The sequence below is a fragment of the Patiria miniata genome, unplaced genomic scaffold (genome assembly GCF_015706575.1).
Source record: "Patiria miniata isolate m_02_andy unplaced genomic scaffold, ASM1570657v1 HiC_scaffold_5, whole genome shotgun sequence".
In the NCBI taxonomy this organism is placed as follows: domain Eukaryota; kingdom Metazoa; phylum Echinodermata; class Asteroidea; order Valvatida; family Asterinidae; genus Patiria; species Patiria miniata.
The window spans coordinates 30,791,384-30,807,098 of NW_024037072.1; the positions used below are offsets into that span (position 1 = coordinate 30,791,384).

Sequence of the window (15,715 nt, forward strand, 5' to 3'; positions counted from 1 at the left end):
TGACTTAAAGCATAGCCAGGCACCAGACTATTCCATACCTAATTATAATGTGCAAGATTTTGGAACATATGCAAATGTCCAGTACAGCAGTGAGAGCAGCTTGTGGGAGCGTACTGCTAGATGCCATGGGGACAAGGTTGGTCAGTCCGGTACCAAGAGTGCTATAGGTTGTCCACTGGGTTCCCCCCCCCCCCCCCCCCCACACCAAAGTGTGTATTTGCCTGCAATCGGGGACCCCCTTTTGTCCCTCTTGTTTGTACTAACTTTTTAGGAAGACCTCCCATATGTTTTGTACACGATCGCCAAAATTGTGGAATTAGGGACCCTATTGTCCTCTATTGTTCAACGTCCTCTATTGAATGCAGAAACTAGCTCCCATGTAAAGCCCTTGATTAGATCAACTCTGCGCATGCGGCGAAATTGTTTGTTTTTGAAACGTTACAGCTTTTTGCATGGATGACATTTGAACATATGGTTTTCAAAAAAAAACCCGACTCATAGTGTTATCACAACCAGTAGGCAAAATCGCCAGTGTCTCCACAACGGCAACATTCAAGTATTTCAACTGCATAGCTTCTAAACGAGACACTTTTGAATTCAGCGAAAATCGAAGCTCACAACTCTATCAAACATTATCATTGTGATTTTGAATTCAGGGGCGGGAATCAGACCTGTGCAAGTCCTGCATATTATTTGCATACATTAGGAAGAAACCCTCCTAATGTATTCCGGATTAATTGCTAGCTACCTGTCCCTACATTTGAAGTCCGAAGGGCAATGGAGGGACAGGGAACCAGTCAATATAGGCTGGCCCCTTCAGAACCAGCAAAAAGTAACAAAATTGAGTTCTTTTTATTTTGGACTACAAGTGTAGTAATGTAATTGACAAATGTAATTGGCAAATGTATGTTTTAAATGAGTTTATGGAACCCCTCCAAAAGAAACTAATATTGCCCCATCCAACATTTTTTTTTGAAGAGACATAAGGAGAATGACCTAGCTAACTTAGGATGGAACAATTGAAATCTGAATTTAAATAAATATTAAGCACTACCAAATAATGTATTAATAACTGAATAAAAAAAATTGATACAAAAGTAATTTTATTGTCTGATCAATTTGTAAAAAAAAATCTAAACAAAATATTTTTTCAATGCTGTAAACATCATAAAGTTAACATTTATTACAAACATTTTAGTACATACAACTGATTTTTGTTATTCTTCCAAACACAAAACTTCACTTCAGCACAATTAATACACAAGCAAAATAAATCTTGCAACATAAGGCACTTCAGTCGCGTAAAAAATATACAATTTTTAAAATGTACTGTCCGTGCTATTTTTGAGTTTCAACCTGGAAAATTAGATTTCATATGTTAAATTGTAATTGTTCAAGCAATACAAAATTTTTCATATTTGAATGATCAAAAATCAGCTCTTGAAGTTATTACTGCTAAATTAATACTGCAAAAATGTTGTTGCCATGGTACACAAGTTGTAATATTGAAAAAATTCAATGTTAGGGTCATTTTTCCCACTTTTAAATAAATTTTTGTATATAACAAATTTTACTTAGACATATCTACACAACATTTCTATAACTGGAGGTCCTTGCCACTCAATATATACATATCAAAAGTGGAAAAAAGGCAGTTGCCATAATTATTGTTTAGTTTCATATCTCCACATTAATTACATCAAATTGTGCATTTTGTTTTTACATCTCTTCTATAGTCAGCATTAGAAATATGATTCCCAGGTTTCTTCATATGCTTTTAATAGCGGAAACAAAAATTGAAATAACTGGGACTATTGTTTTATTGAAGTTCTGCATGTAGCACTTTCGAAATCTAGGATATGAAAGCCCAATCCATAAGCTTTCTTTTAGTACAAGAATCATTCAAATTACTTATGTGCTTTTCAAGTTGCAGAATTCTAAACACAACCACCGTTTTAAGGTTCTGTCCATGGATCACAAAAAAAGGTGTGCGTTCTTTCAGCAAAACGAAAACAATTCACACACATTCCTGTGATTTCTTTTCGTTTTGCTGAAAGAACACTGAACTTGTTTGTGATCCATGGACAGAACCTTAACACGGTGGTTGTGTTTAAAATTCCGTAACTTGAAAAGTATGCGAGTGATTTGAATGATTCTTGTACTAAAAGAATCCTTATGAATTGGGCTTTCACATCCTAGATTTTAAATTACACATCTGTGACTCACATTGCAATGAAAATTCTCACAAGCTGCATAGATCTAGTATTCTAGTATCATCCAATAAAAAAAAAATCATCCACACAAAAATATATCTTTTTTGCATTAATTACAATACTACATTTCTCTTTTAACTGCACACTGATCATTTTGCAATTTATACATCTGTTGCTTTTGAGTTTAAAGCTACAACATCAAAAGTCTCTGATCTGTGTCAGTTGTGTATTTAGGCATCATAGATTTATAGGCTAGTACAAGCAACAGATAAAAAAAAGACTAAAGGCAGGACAACTTAAAGGCATTTTTGGTTCATGTTTGCATAATAAGGCAAATAATATGCTTCTCCGACCAAAACAAAATTGTTGAATTTGATTTCAGACATGGTGACTCCATTTTAAGTCAATACACGTTACTGAAGATACGTACCGGCTACAGAAAGCCATACCCTAGCCTACATCGCCCTATATAGTCTATGCCTTAATGAACACATTCAAATGTTCCAAAAGACAAAACAAAAGAAAACAGGTGCAATAACGTTGATGCACTGCACCATGTGGACCTGTTTGGCGGTTATGTTCCCTTTATAGATAAATATTACTAATATTATAAGGACTTGAAATGAAAAGGCTTATCTCAGAAGAGTAGAGGAGGTTCTGGCCCTGCAGAAAACAAATTATATATCTTAACTTTAGAAAAAAAACTACAGTACACTGATGTTCTATACTATGTATTATGAATAAAAAAACAACAACAAATTTCACATATAATGGTGTGGGTAACATGATAATGAAAAACGTTACAAGAGGCTTCTCCATTTCATCTTAGAAAGCTTCAATTTGGCGAGTAACAGCGATGCTAGTGTAGATAACATGAATTATGAATTCATTGGGATCATGGATGACTCAACATCTTTGTGGAATTTTTCCTCTGATAAGTGTCTTTTTCCATATAATTCTCTGGCAATATAGTTATCATTTGGGAAATTGGGTTCCATACAATAACGACATTTAAACTTATAAAGGCAGAGTATATCATTTACAGCTATCCAAAAAAGTAACTGACAAAATTATTGTTGAAAAGCATATTTGGTTTAAAGAATGGTATTAAATGGTATTAACTGAACTCCCTGCAAAATTATTCTTTCTGGCATGCTGTCATTTTGAAGGAAACAACAAAAGAAGGTAGTTCGTTTTTAATTCGGCGAAGCCGTGAATGAATGTACGCAAGCGTTTACCCGACGTACCCGCTAGTGCGGTTGCTATTATTCGTAGGTTTAGTGCATGACATTGCATAGCTGCAATCAGCAGAATGAGAACGTGTCCCGGACGCTGATTTCGGGCGCAATTCAAAACATGACTCGGCAACTTTTGAATTGAAATCGAAATCCTAGAATATTGTTTTCTCGGAATATCAGCATTCACTGAGCTAAAACTTCTTCAGGTTAATTGTTAAGCACCCTTCTTTAGATTTTGCGTACTTTTGTTGCTTCAAATGAAAACGATGCACAAATGACAAATGATATGAAAAAATGAAAGTGACACTGCATCCTAGAATGAGCTCACTGGGGCTACAAAACGCGCTTTGAACGGAATGCTGTTAATCGGAAAGAACATTTAAAAGTAGGATATAAACATCCACACAACCATCCTTTAAAAACTTGGCGTTTTTGTGTTATTCTTGTGTTATTCGTGCGAGAACAACTTTCGGGGTCCACTTTTGCAACCCCAAAAAGTCGGGCTGTTCATGTTAGTTGTGATTCCAGCCATAAAGTGTTCACCTTTTGCGGACGTAAGAAACCACATTTGTGCACTGGTGCTGTGTGTAATTTTATGCGACACACACAACGTGTATTGTACATTGACTGAAACGACAGGAAAAACATATGCATACTCCGTCGTGTCCGATGTAAACAACCTGGGTTATTTTTTTTTCGTCTTTTCTCGGGAACGGTAAGACATTAGGTTGGTTTCCTTTCAACCAGATGTTTGAAATAGAATAAGTAAGCAATCCAAAACATGAAAATTTTGTGGATTTCAGGACACAGTGCCCCTTTAAACCCCAAGCACTTAGAAATTGGATGTCTGATTATACAGTCGAGTCTCGTTAATACAAACTTGTTCGGACCTAACTTAGCCAAATTGTTTGTTATATCAGAATTTTGTATTAAGAGGAACGTCAGTCCCATTCATTGTACACATAAATCCACAGTCGGGACCAAGGCCTTATGTTTGTTATAACCAGAATATTGTTTTAACAGAGTTTGTACTAACGAGAGTAGACTGTACACATCAATGAAGCTGCTTCACAACTACTTGGCAATCTAACATGCTAACATACTTTAAAATCTGTGAGATATCAAAAAAATTGCAATAAAAAACATTTTTCAAATTTTAAGTACTCTATGTATGATGCTCACAGTTGGAAAACGCAGTGTGGTATTGGAGCAGTGCACGTGTTGTTACCCTCGTGCAGTGGGCAAGGCTGCATAGATCGATCTAATATACAACAAATGTTTTACTGAGTTCAACTGGGGAAATGCTGATTACATTTGTATGTGTCAAATAGAAAAAAATGTCACGTTTCTTTAAACATTTCAAATTTTAATGCTGTAGAAAGGAATGCTTCCACTGGAAATTAATGGTTAAAATTACCACACAACAGCCTCCAAATTAATGTCCAAATTAAACGTAGCTAGCACCAATATCAGTAGATATTACTTAATTTTATTGGAAATTAGAGGGGGGGGGGGAATGGCAGTGTTTTGTCTATAAACTTCTATCCATTTTTTTCAAGTCAAAATCTGCGTTGTGTACAAATTCTATACAGTTTCTTAACCTTGGAGCACAATTTTATATGAAAACAGTAGAAAGGCTTTCAGAAATAATGCATGAACATGCAGCGCAGAGGAACTGGTCCAGCTTGAGAATAAATCCAAGTACTACAACAGAAATTCTGAAATAGATGCAGACAGCTAACATAAAATCAAAGGACTCAAACAAGGAAAAAAGGGCATAAAAAAGAACTGTGGAACCAGTTATAGGAACCATAAACTAGATCTGTTCAGTGCTAAAAACAAAGACAGAACTGGAACCAGAACTTAAACTGTTATCAGAACCAAGAACCAGGGGCTGATTTCACCAAAATGCTCAGACGTATCTTAGGAAGTGTTCTATTCACTCACAGGGGAAATTGGATTTGTGCGTTTCTTTTCAACAACTGTTTCGTCAAGCAGTAAAAACAAACATGAAACAGCCATCAAATTGGTAGTTTGGATGCGTCTTGTCTATTATGTATTTAGTGAAATTGGTCTTAGGACGTGTTTAGTGAATTGGTCTTAGGACGTGTCTTAGCTAAGAGCGATCTTACAGCGGGGCCTTGTCTTAAGTCCTAAGATGAGTCGCAAGATAAGACAAGTTTTGTGAAATCGGCCCAGGAACTAGATCTGTAACTTTACTAGACCTTTACCAAAATAGTTTACAATCGACACTGGATAGAACCAGTGCTAGGAAGAACTGGAACCAGAACGAAACCCGTCATTTGACGTACGAGTTCCTTCGCCTGAGATGCACAAGGTTTTACTGACTCCCCACCGAGCCGATTCTGTTGCTGCTTGGGTTACGGATTTTCCTGATGTCTAGGAAGGCCTCAATCTTGGGCACTTTGCGGTTGCTCTCTTTGTTCCCCCATGTCATGACCTGGCCGTCCTTGTTACTGGCCACCAGGTACTGGGAATCATTGGTGAAGGCAAGGCTTCAATACAAAAAAAAAACAGATAAAGATGGTTTATTATCGTTCCTAGTTCAGTGATAAAAAGTTTCAAAGAAATTTTTCAAAAAATTCCAGTGAAATTAGAATTGCCTCTTGCTTTACCAATATAATTCGAACTGAGACTACATCTTAAAATTGAGTCTTCATAATATGTCCCTTAATTTAAACCTGAATATTAAACAAAGCTTTGTCAACAACCAAAAAAAACAAGGGAGTGTTGAACTTGCTTACCTGATAATAGGACTGTGTGCATTGGCAACGAGGACTCGGATTGGGGTAAGATCAATGGTACTCCAGAATCTGGATAGCATAGACAAAGAAACTCACATTGCAATGAAAACAAGTATACAGAAGAGTATTAAAAAACAAACAAGTAAACAAAACTTGTTGGGATATAATATATTAAACTAGGCAGTTACCCAGCTTTGGCGGTTGTAGGATGCATAGAGTTGCTGGATGTAGCGATTGTTTACCATGAGAAGTTGTCCCCCTACTGCGATCTTTTGGCACCCGAAACCAGTGCTCTTTTTGTCATACAGACCCATATGAACAGTGACCTCTATAGTCATATTGGCGTGTAACTTGGGAGTTCCCCTTTCAGATGCAATCACAGCGTGTGTGTGTTTATGCATTTGTTTATGGTGTAAAGTGAGGACACACACGTGCAACATCATCGATGAATTGAGGACAGGAACCAAATCGAGGACGACCTCGAATAGAAAACGTGTACAAAACCAATGAGAGCTGTTGAAAAGTTACAGTACAAAGGAAAAGGGAAGAGGAACAATAAAAAAATCCTCGACTTACACCATAAACAAACGTGTGCGTTCATGTACGTGCGTGAATAACAAACGTTGAACAAATTTCAGTTGGACCAAGCCTCACCCACCCACCCACCGAATTTAGCCCTGAAATAGGTGCTGCCCCAAATTTTACATCCACCATTGACAAGGTTACCCACCTTATGACACCGTCTTCACAGCCAGCCACAAGCGCATTGACCGCAATGCCCTCAGGGGCATTGGAGAATGCCAGGCAGTGGACCTCGCTGTCACAAAGACGCCTGGAGACAAGACTAGCGTTGATGGACCATATACTGACACTGCTGCCCCCGTCAACTGGAGAGAACAAAATATAACAAATAAGTTGATGTTAAAAAGCCAATGATTAAAGGATAAAAGGAACCTTTATATAAAATTGTTTCGATGACATCCTTGGTATGCATGTTTGTGTACTGTTTTCCTTCAATTAAAATCTTTCTACTGTAATTTGAATAGGTGTTAAAAGACCCTTTTTTTTAGTTGTGTGCCCAGGACAATTCTCATATTTATGAGCAAACTTCATCAAACGCTTTAAAAGCTCTTGAACAGCTCTATGTAGTGTTTCTTTGTTGATTGAGGACATGACAGCCAGTCAATGAGCAAATTTAATGCACCAACTCTCTCAGTCAGCAACCTTTTAATTTAAGTTTATAATTTTGTACAGAAAAATCCTAAAGTGCAGAATATTGTGCCTACAATGGCATTATCACAACAGCGCCCTCAGTTGTTGGGAAATAGCACAGCCAATTGCAAACAGTTATGAGAGCAGTTTTTAAACAAAATTTATCGAATTAGGGTACTGAATACAACTCAGAGGAATGGACATTTGTATAAAATATCTATTTGTGTTGAATTTATGTTGATGGCTGATTCGATAATTATGAAAAGCTCTCTGGAAATGCTTCTGAGGTTGAGCACTGTAATTTAATTTTTTTTTTTTTTTTACCCTAACCCCCTAGATCCTTTTTGCTAGGAACCATCCTCAATCCTCCAAAATCATCCACAATTTTGCACTTATGTTCAAATGAAGGATACCCAGCACCTCAATCCTTCAAAATTGTCAGACAGTCCTGCCTCAAAAAAATGCATTCATCCTCAATCCTCCTCAATCCTCCTCCTTTTCAAACACCATTCTTCCTCAATCCTCCAAAATTCTCCATAACCACGTTGTCAATATACATGAAGGCCTACCCCTCTATTGATCTTTATACAAGCGTTTCAGAATTGGGCACTTTGCACAAAATTGATAACTTTATCCGGTGTGGAGAACTTGAGGTAAGCAATTCTCTATATTTCTGCTACCTCATGCTGAAAAAAGTTCACGGTTTTGCATCAAAAACCTATAAATGCCTACATTTCGGTGCTTGGGAAGCCTTTAAAACCTAGATTTTGATTTTCAAAACGTTTTGAAAAACCTGTATTGTAGAAGAAAGGCACTGTGACTGTACATGGAATAATTGATGCAGCAGTTACATTCTTGTTTCCCTTTTTTCAATAATAAGTTAGTGATGATTCTCTTTGCAAGATATACTTGAGAATGTAACTGATGAGAATCTGTCATGAAGACACCGGCGATGTCTTGTGCATTGCCTGTTGGACCTACCGACTGCTGTGGTGATTGCGATGTCACCAGATACATCACTGACTGTCACCGCTGTCACGCCGGTGACGTCAATATTGGCGTCGCTGTCACAGAGGGACCGTATGTAACACAGTCTGAGTCCAAAGCAAAGGGAAAAAGCAGGAGTTAGATCTTATACAATGTTTTGTAAACAGAAAAAAATGTACAATCCTTGGCCAGAAATTTAGACATTTTATTAGAATTCAGACTACAACACTGGTATTCACAACCCCATTATTTCTTCAAATGAACAATTTTGGTTTTTTTTAAAAAGATAATCAGACTGATTTTAAGGCGGTTAAGGAATGAGTACCGCCCATCTGTTACTTCATATTCTGTCCAATACTGCTGCAGTAATCAGTGGTTTTTATGGATTCATCGGGGAATACATACAGTGTAGTATAATGTAGTACAATGTAGTACCATGTAGTACAATGTAGCACAATGTAGCACAATGTAGTACAATGTAGTACCATGTAGTACAATGTAGTACCATGTAGCACAATGTAGTACAATGTAATACAATGTAGCACAATGTAGCACAATGTAGTACAATGTAGTACCATGTAGCACAATGTAGTACAATGTAATACAATGTAGTACAATGTAGTACCATGTAGCACAATGTAGTACAATGTAATACAATGTAGCACAATGTAGTACAATGTAGCACAATGTAGCACAATGTAGCACAATGTAGTACAGCAGCCGATTTCACGAAACAGTGTGTAACTTTCGCTATGCGTAAGACTTAAGCAACTAAACTTATGATCGATTTCATGAAACTTGGCATAGCTGCTCAACATTTTAAATAATCAAAACATCTTGGACGAGGATAATAACAGCATTTACGGCGGCTGTTTGTGTATGATTTTGTTTGTCACGAAACAGTCATGGAATCACCTCCGCCCACCATTTTGAAAATATTTTTGTTTGACTTTCTTTGGAATCGTGCGGCAACTCCAAGAACTCTGTTGCAAGTAAAATAGCAATTCTTTTACATCAAACACAAAGCTGTCAGTGTCTTGTATCAACCTTGATAAGTTGCGCAATAACAGGCTCCATGACGATCACGATTTGCTGGTAAACTAGTTAATTTTCAGTCGCCACGCCACAACTTACGCCACCTAATATGATTGCACAAGTTACGCCATAATTTGTTGCGCAAGTCGCACACTAATGCACTACGAAACTTTTATGAAATTGTCATGATTGCACAAGTTACGCCATAATTTGTTGCGCAAGTCGCGGACTTACGCACTATGAAACTTTCGTGAAATGTTGCGCAGCGTGAAATGTTGTGCAACTTGTGCTATAAAGTGTGGCGCAAGTGGAGTTGTGCCATTGCGTAAAGTTTCATGAAATCGGCTTCCGGTGCTAAATTTGTGATGACAATTCAACTATTACAAATTCACCTGTTGAGATCCCATATGATGCACGTCCCATCCCGACTAGCACTGACCATGATACTGTAGGCTCGATTGACACACAGGCTGTTGATATGGGCTGTGTGGCCAAACAGACGAACTGCCGGACCGACAACCTCAATGTTGCATTGCTAGACATGGACAAAAGATGGACAAATTGGGGTTGAATGTTATGCCAGGACAATTTCTGAAAAGATTTATACTTATATTTTCATGTGTCTGATTCTTGTTTTTTTTCCACGCTTTTCAGAAATTTGAAAATATTGGTTTAACTCCACATAACTCGGGACCCCAAAACAATGTTCAGTACTGCCAAATATTCAGTATTATGGTGTTTGCTACAGCAGCGTTCTACTGTACTTGTTTGGGTTCAGGATATGCTTCTGGTAAAGGTTTCAGTATCGGTCGAGGTTTCAGACTTGGTTTGGATATAGGTTAGCGTCGAGTTCTTGGTTTGATATCCAGTCCAGGTTCAAATTCTAATTTCATGTCGGATTCAATATGACTTGTGGTCTGACATTGGATTCTGCTACTTGATCAAAAAAAATATTTTTCCATCTTATAATAAAAAAGACTTTGAAATTTGTTTGGGACCTGGTAAACAGGTCCAGTTCTGCAGCTGGTTCAAGTTCCGTGTCTAGGTTTTGGCTCAAAATCCGGTTCTAATTTGGGCTTGATGTAACTTGGCTTCCTGGATACTGGTTCTGGTTGGAATCCGATATGAGCATAACTAGAAGCATCTTGGTAATTACACTGAACATCCCCCACTCCCTTAGCCATAACCTTAGTTCCTTTACCTTCTACCATTTAATATGAAAAGTTGGTTTCCCTTTTTTCGGGGGGGGGGGGGGGTGGGTGAGACAGACAGCAATTGGAGTTACCTTTTCTGGGTTATAGCGGGTTGGGTATGCTGTGACTTCACCAGATACTGTCCCAATGAACAGAAGTCTGCAGTCGGACACTGAACTGCAACATGTGATCTGTAACAGGGAGAAATAAACAATGCATGACAAAAATACTGGGTTCTCTTACACAGGATCCAATCTACATATAGCGCTTTAAATTTCCTATAACGGCAATCTTAGGGCAAGAAATAATTTAAAACTGGCAAGATGCTAGAGCTTGAAATTTGTTTTCCACTTATTTCCCCCCCACCCCCCGAGTATTCAATATTGGAATTAAAATTGACTGACAAGTTGAGTCATATAGCTGGTCTCCTGCTTCGGTTCTATAGTGGAATATGCAACAATCTTGTTACCAGGCAATATAAACTGTTCTAACTTGGACAAACGCTCCTCACTTTTTGGCAGTAACAGAATTAATATTGTTCATGAATAGAAAGAGGCAATGCTTGCTGAATTCAATTGACTGATTAGAAGACGCGAAGTTGCATTAGAAGTTAAAAGGGCATGAAAATAAAACGGCCCCATATTCCAAGATCGATTTATTTACAATGATTAGAATAGTATTTCTATCATTTCTCCAACTTTTACCATGACTTAGTCATCGAGTCAACTCTTGTTTAATAATCCATATCGGGTGAAACAACAATACACAACACACACTATGTGGGTTACCTTATCTGTGGGCGTGGCATGCAGCAGGTTGATAGGGAGGGATTTGCGTCTGATCTGCACCCTTAGGATGGCGTCTGGGTGGCCCCAACTGATGATACCGGACCATTTGATGTCGACGGCATTCATGCTGCTGACGCCTGCAGAGACAAGAGTCATAGAAGTAGTTCAATAAAAGTTACCAAGACAGCAACTTATTTGTCCCTAAACAACTTACAAACCCCATATGCAAACCAGCTTTAGTGGTCAATGGTTACTCCAGGGCCCAATTTCACTGCGCTGCTAAGCACAAAGATTTGCTGAGCACATAAAAACAGGTTGCCAGCCTAAACTTCCATGTGAATTTCATGCCAAGCTGAATACTAATCAATCATGGAATTTTGGCTGGTAACCGGCTCTTATAAGCCCAACTTTTTTTGTGTGAAGCAAAATTTGTGTGCTTAGCAGCGCCGTGAAATTGGCTTCTGGTGATTATGAAATTTGCTAAGCTTGTTTAGAAATTATTCATAATTAGTACATTATGCAAACATTCAGCTCAACCACACAAAGCATTGTGTAATTATATTATATTCCAAACTTCTGTCCGTTCATGAGTGAATGAGTGGGTTCTTCTACAAATGGTGAATAAAAACCAACAGATTTTTTTGGTACCCTGCGTCAAAAACTTAACATTTTGGTAAAACCCTACATCTGTTTTTTATTTAACTGAACCAGATTCAGCGAGACTTCAGTCTTTAAACTCTTTTAAGCTCAACCTCCCAAATATCCCCCAAAGGTAGTGGGCTTGAGTCCAACTAGGCCTGTGATTTTTCTCTCAAAAGGTTCATAGTCAGAATTCGCTTGCATTTAACTGTGTGTTGACGAAGGCCAAAACCTTCAATTAAAACTCAAAGATTTTGATCGCAATGTCCCACCTTTTAAGCACTAATATCAAAACCTGATTTTCGATTTGTCATGACACATATCTGAATTGGTAAGCATTTGCATTTTCTGCTTTTCATCACAACCCAGTCCACTAATGCATATCATTGCAAATCATCTACAGCGACAGGTCTGGTTCCCCAGGTTCTATGTATTCTTACCTCTCTCTTTGCTGTACATCAGGAGCAAGCACAGGTGCTGGGCCACCCCGCAGACGTCACCCGTGGGTAACGGGATCAGGGAGGTCAAGGGTACCGGGTAGTGCTTCTTGTATCGGATGACGGGGTCCGGTCCCGACGCTGAGCCCAGGTAGTTGCCCCACCTCATGCCCTTAACAGAGCTCACCGGCGCCTGATTGGAGTAACACATTCAAACAGCATCATAAGGCCATGTCCGAGACAGGTTTCCTAAGCTACGGCTACGTTTATTGTCAGCTTGTTCCAACGAGTTTTAATGGGCAAAGATCTAGACAAAAGCTACTACTGCTAGGCCAGTAACTCGATTACTCGCGAGTAGTTTATATTACTCGTTGTTCTACTCGTGGTTTTTCATCTATTCGAGTACTCGTCCTGGCGCGAGTACTCGTCCTGGCACGAATACTTGTCCTGGCGCGAGTAGAAACAGGTACTCGTGAGTAGCAATTTAGGGTTTAGGGTCCACGGCTTCAGACATCCCCTGCAAACAGGGAATCACTCCCTCCACCTCTCTCTCCCTAGGATTCCATTCATCAAGAAAAACTCAAGTAAATGAACCAAAACCTCGCACAGTAAGGATGTCTCAGTGCTGAAGAATGTGATGTGACTTTCACGCTATGTGCTTGTAAGTTACTTCACGTCATACAAACGCATGTCATTGTTCTGCTTTTATGGGAATTTGGTTAACTACTCGCGAGTACTTGACTACTCATGAGTAATTTCTTTGTGAGTACTCAAGTAGAAAAATCCACTACTCGCCCAGGCCTAATAGCTACAGACAAGGGATTTGGACGTGACCTAATACTGCAATTCAAACTGGAAGAGACATGACTTTGGCAACTCATATCCTGCTTTATAAGCAGCATTTCATTTGAAAAAGTCGATATCCATTTGTAGACGCTGCAGAAGAATATTCAATTTGAGGGACTTACATTTGTACAGTCTTATTTGTCTTTGGGACCTACCGATATGTTACTGGCCTCGGGGCCCATGTTAGCCTTCGTCGTCTGCCATTGGGCCAGGCCGGCCAGTATTCCCACAGACCCCACGCCGAAGCTGTCAGGGTAGATGTCATGCTCCAGACGGGACGGGTGGTAGTTGACAAACAGCTGCTTGGGTGTCTGGCCATAGGTCTTGATCATGGTCTCCACAGCTCGCTGCCTGACTGGATCCTTGATGGTCGTCGTGTCGATGCCGAAGTATGTCTGCGGTTTGGGATGGACATTTTTTCAATATCGCATTGATTCTGCTAGCACCAACTTCCAGAGCAATGTAATGATTCTCTTAGTAAGTTCTAATCATGTGACATCAAAGTACCATGTGACCATTCGGTTACCCTGTGATTGGCCACCATTGCAGTTGGCACATGTTTGGTTAGCAACCACATCGTGCACTGTAAACTAGACAGTACGGCTTTTTTTTACTTTTTTTTTTAAATATCGTACAATTACCGTTGAAATGACCCTTGTGAATCAGTATTTGTGCTGTATATCAGAAATTGGTTGGACAATTTTGCCTTTCACAAAAAAATCGAACTTTTCGGCAAAATTAATCCTCGCGCGAAGTGGTTATGTAAATCACAAGTCTGGCACAAGTCAAATTCCAAGCCTGATTACAAGCTAAAAGGGATGAACAAGTGACAATAGTTCATCACAGTTCAATGAAGGAGTGTAATTGACTTGTAATTGACATGGGTCGACTTTGTAATTGATTTCCAATTGACTTGTCATTGGTTTGGGACTGATCTTCGATTTGATTGTGATCTGGCCAAAAACCCAACTCACTGCAGGATGGAAGACATTGATGGAGTCCACGGCCAACGATCCCTGTTGCTTGACGCCAAACACCAGGTCCACCCAAGCATGTAAGTACTGTGAGGTATAGACAGACTCCAAGGCCTGCCGATGGATCAGGGTGAACAGCCTGGCACTGCCGTTGGCCCAGGGAGGTAGAAGGACGTCGTGGACACGGGCACCGGACTGACGAACGCCAAAGTTGAAGCCTGGAGAAAAAATGTTGGGTATTCGGAGAATTCAAAATGCAAGGTGCTTGAGATGGATCATGAATCATTACAAGTCCATTAAGTCCATGACTAGTCATCCCTTCATGAGTCAACTCATAAGCAATTCGAATACACTGTTGGAAAAGCTGTTCCTTTGGCATTGTTCATCTCTTCCTATAAACTGAGACTGGACTTGTGAAGTGAGTTGTGATAGATCTGTGATGTCTTGTGATTCATCTCAACTACAAAACACTACTGGGTGCAGAGGTAACACACTCTGCAATCTGCAAGTTTTCATGCAATTAACAATATGATAGAAATTTTCTTGGGCACTTCAGTGGGGTAGCAAATACTATATAACATTTTGAGGTCAAGAGTTTCAGAAATTTGTACTTTCTTTGAATCAAGAACTTTTTATACCGTTTTGTTGGTACCCTCTATGATTTTGAAGAACTGTGAATTGTTCATCCCGATACATACTGCCAGGACATTTTCGTTAATACATGCGTTGTTAAAAAGTTGTAATTCTGCTGTAGCTTATTTGGAATTATCCCACTAAACACAGACACTCTGAGAAAACGACTCCAAATTCAGTAAAAAAAATAATGATTCACAAATTATGTAAAATTAGGATCAAGAATTACCCCCACAAATTACATAACAAGCCACCTGAAACGACACAGCAAACGGCAACTAGAGAAACACTGAATGAGAGTCAGGGTACCTTCGTTGTTGACAAGAAACTCTGGCAGGAAGAAGAATTCTGGGATGAGCTCCTTGACATCGGTGCTGGACTGGAACGAGGAAAGCCTCCAGGAGGTATCCACGCAATGGAATGTACGATCAGGCAAGTCAAAATGGTTATCTGTAGACAAATTAAAAAACAACAGAGAATATAATTTAGTCTTATAGTGGAATCCGGCGACCAGAATTAGAAGCTGTTACTAAGGTGGCGTCACGCTCACGCTGCACGAGTTCTTAAAGACAAGGCGCGCACGCATTTCGGTATTCCTATTGGTCGAAGGAGCCCGGGAAGTGCGTGCGTACTACCTGCGCGCGACTTGCACGAGCCTTGCCCCACCGCAGAAAATGGCTGCCGCCGGATTTGTCTATACTTGAAAAACAAGGAAGGTGTTTGAAACATATCGCTGTATTATTATATGCAACTTC

At 39.2% G+C, this 15,715-nt stretch overlaps 1 protein-coding gene across 2 annotated transcripts in view; it reads right to left on the reverse strand.

Moving 5' to 3' along the window:
* Positions 1 to 4,705: 4,705 nt before the first annotated feature.
* Positions 4,706 to 15,715, reverse strand: part of LOC119741916 (lysosomal-trafficking regulator-like) — a 79,121-nt gene continuing 68,111 nt past the window's right edge. For both annotated transcript variants that reach the window (XM_038217864.1, XM_038217863.1), the window contains exons 42-52: positions 15,270 to 15,410; positions 14,328 to 14,545; positions 13,509 to 13,748; positions 12,511 to 12,700; positions 11,432 to 11,568; positions 10,736 to 10,834; positions 9,843 to 9,985; positions 8,410 to 8,522; positions 6,947 to 7,103; positions 6,217 to 6,285; positions 4,706 to 5,967 (exon numbers count right to left, since the gene is read on the reverse strand). In XM_038217864.1, the coding sequence (XP_038073792.1) occupies positions 5,793 to 5,967; positions 6,217 to 6,285; positions 6,947 to 7,103; positions 8,410 to 8,522; positions 9,843 to 9,985; positions 10,736 to 10,834; positions 11,432 to 11,568; positions 12,511 to 12,700; positions 13,509 to 13,748; positions 14,328 to 14,545; positions 15,270 to 15,410 (1,682 nt within the window). In that variant the 3' untranslated portion in view covers positions 4,706 to 5,792. The remainder of the gene's footprint in view (positions 5,968 to 6,216; positions 6,286 to 6,946; positions 7,104 to 8,409; positions 8,523 to 9,842; positions 9,986 to 10,735; positions 10,835 to 11,431; positions 11,569 to 12,510; positions 12,701 to 13,508; positions 13,749 to 14,327; positions 14,546 to 15,269; positions 15,411 to 15,715) is intronic.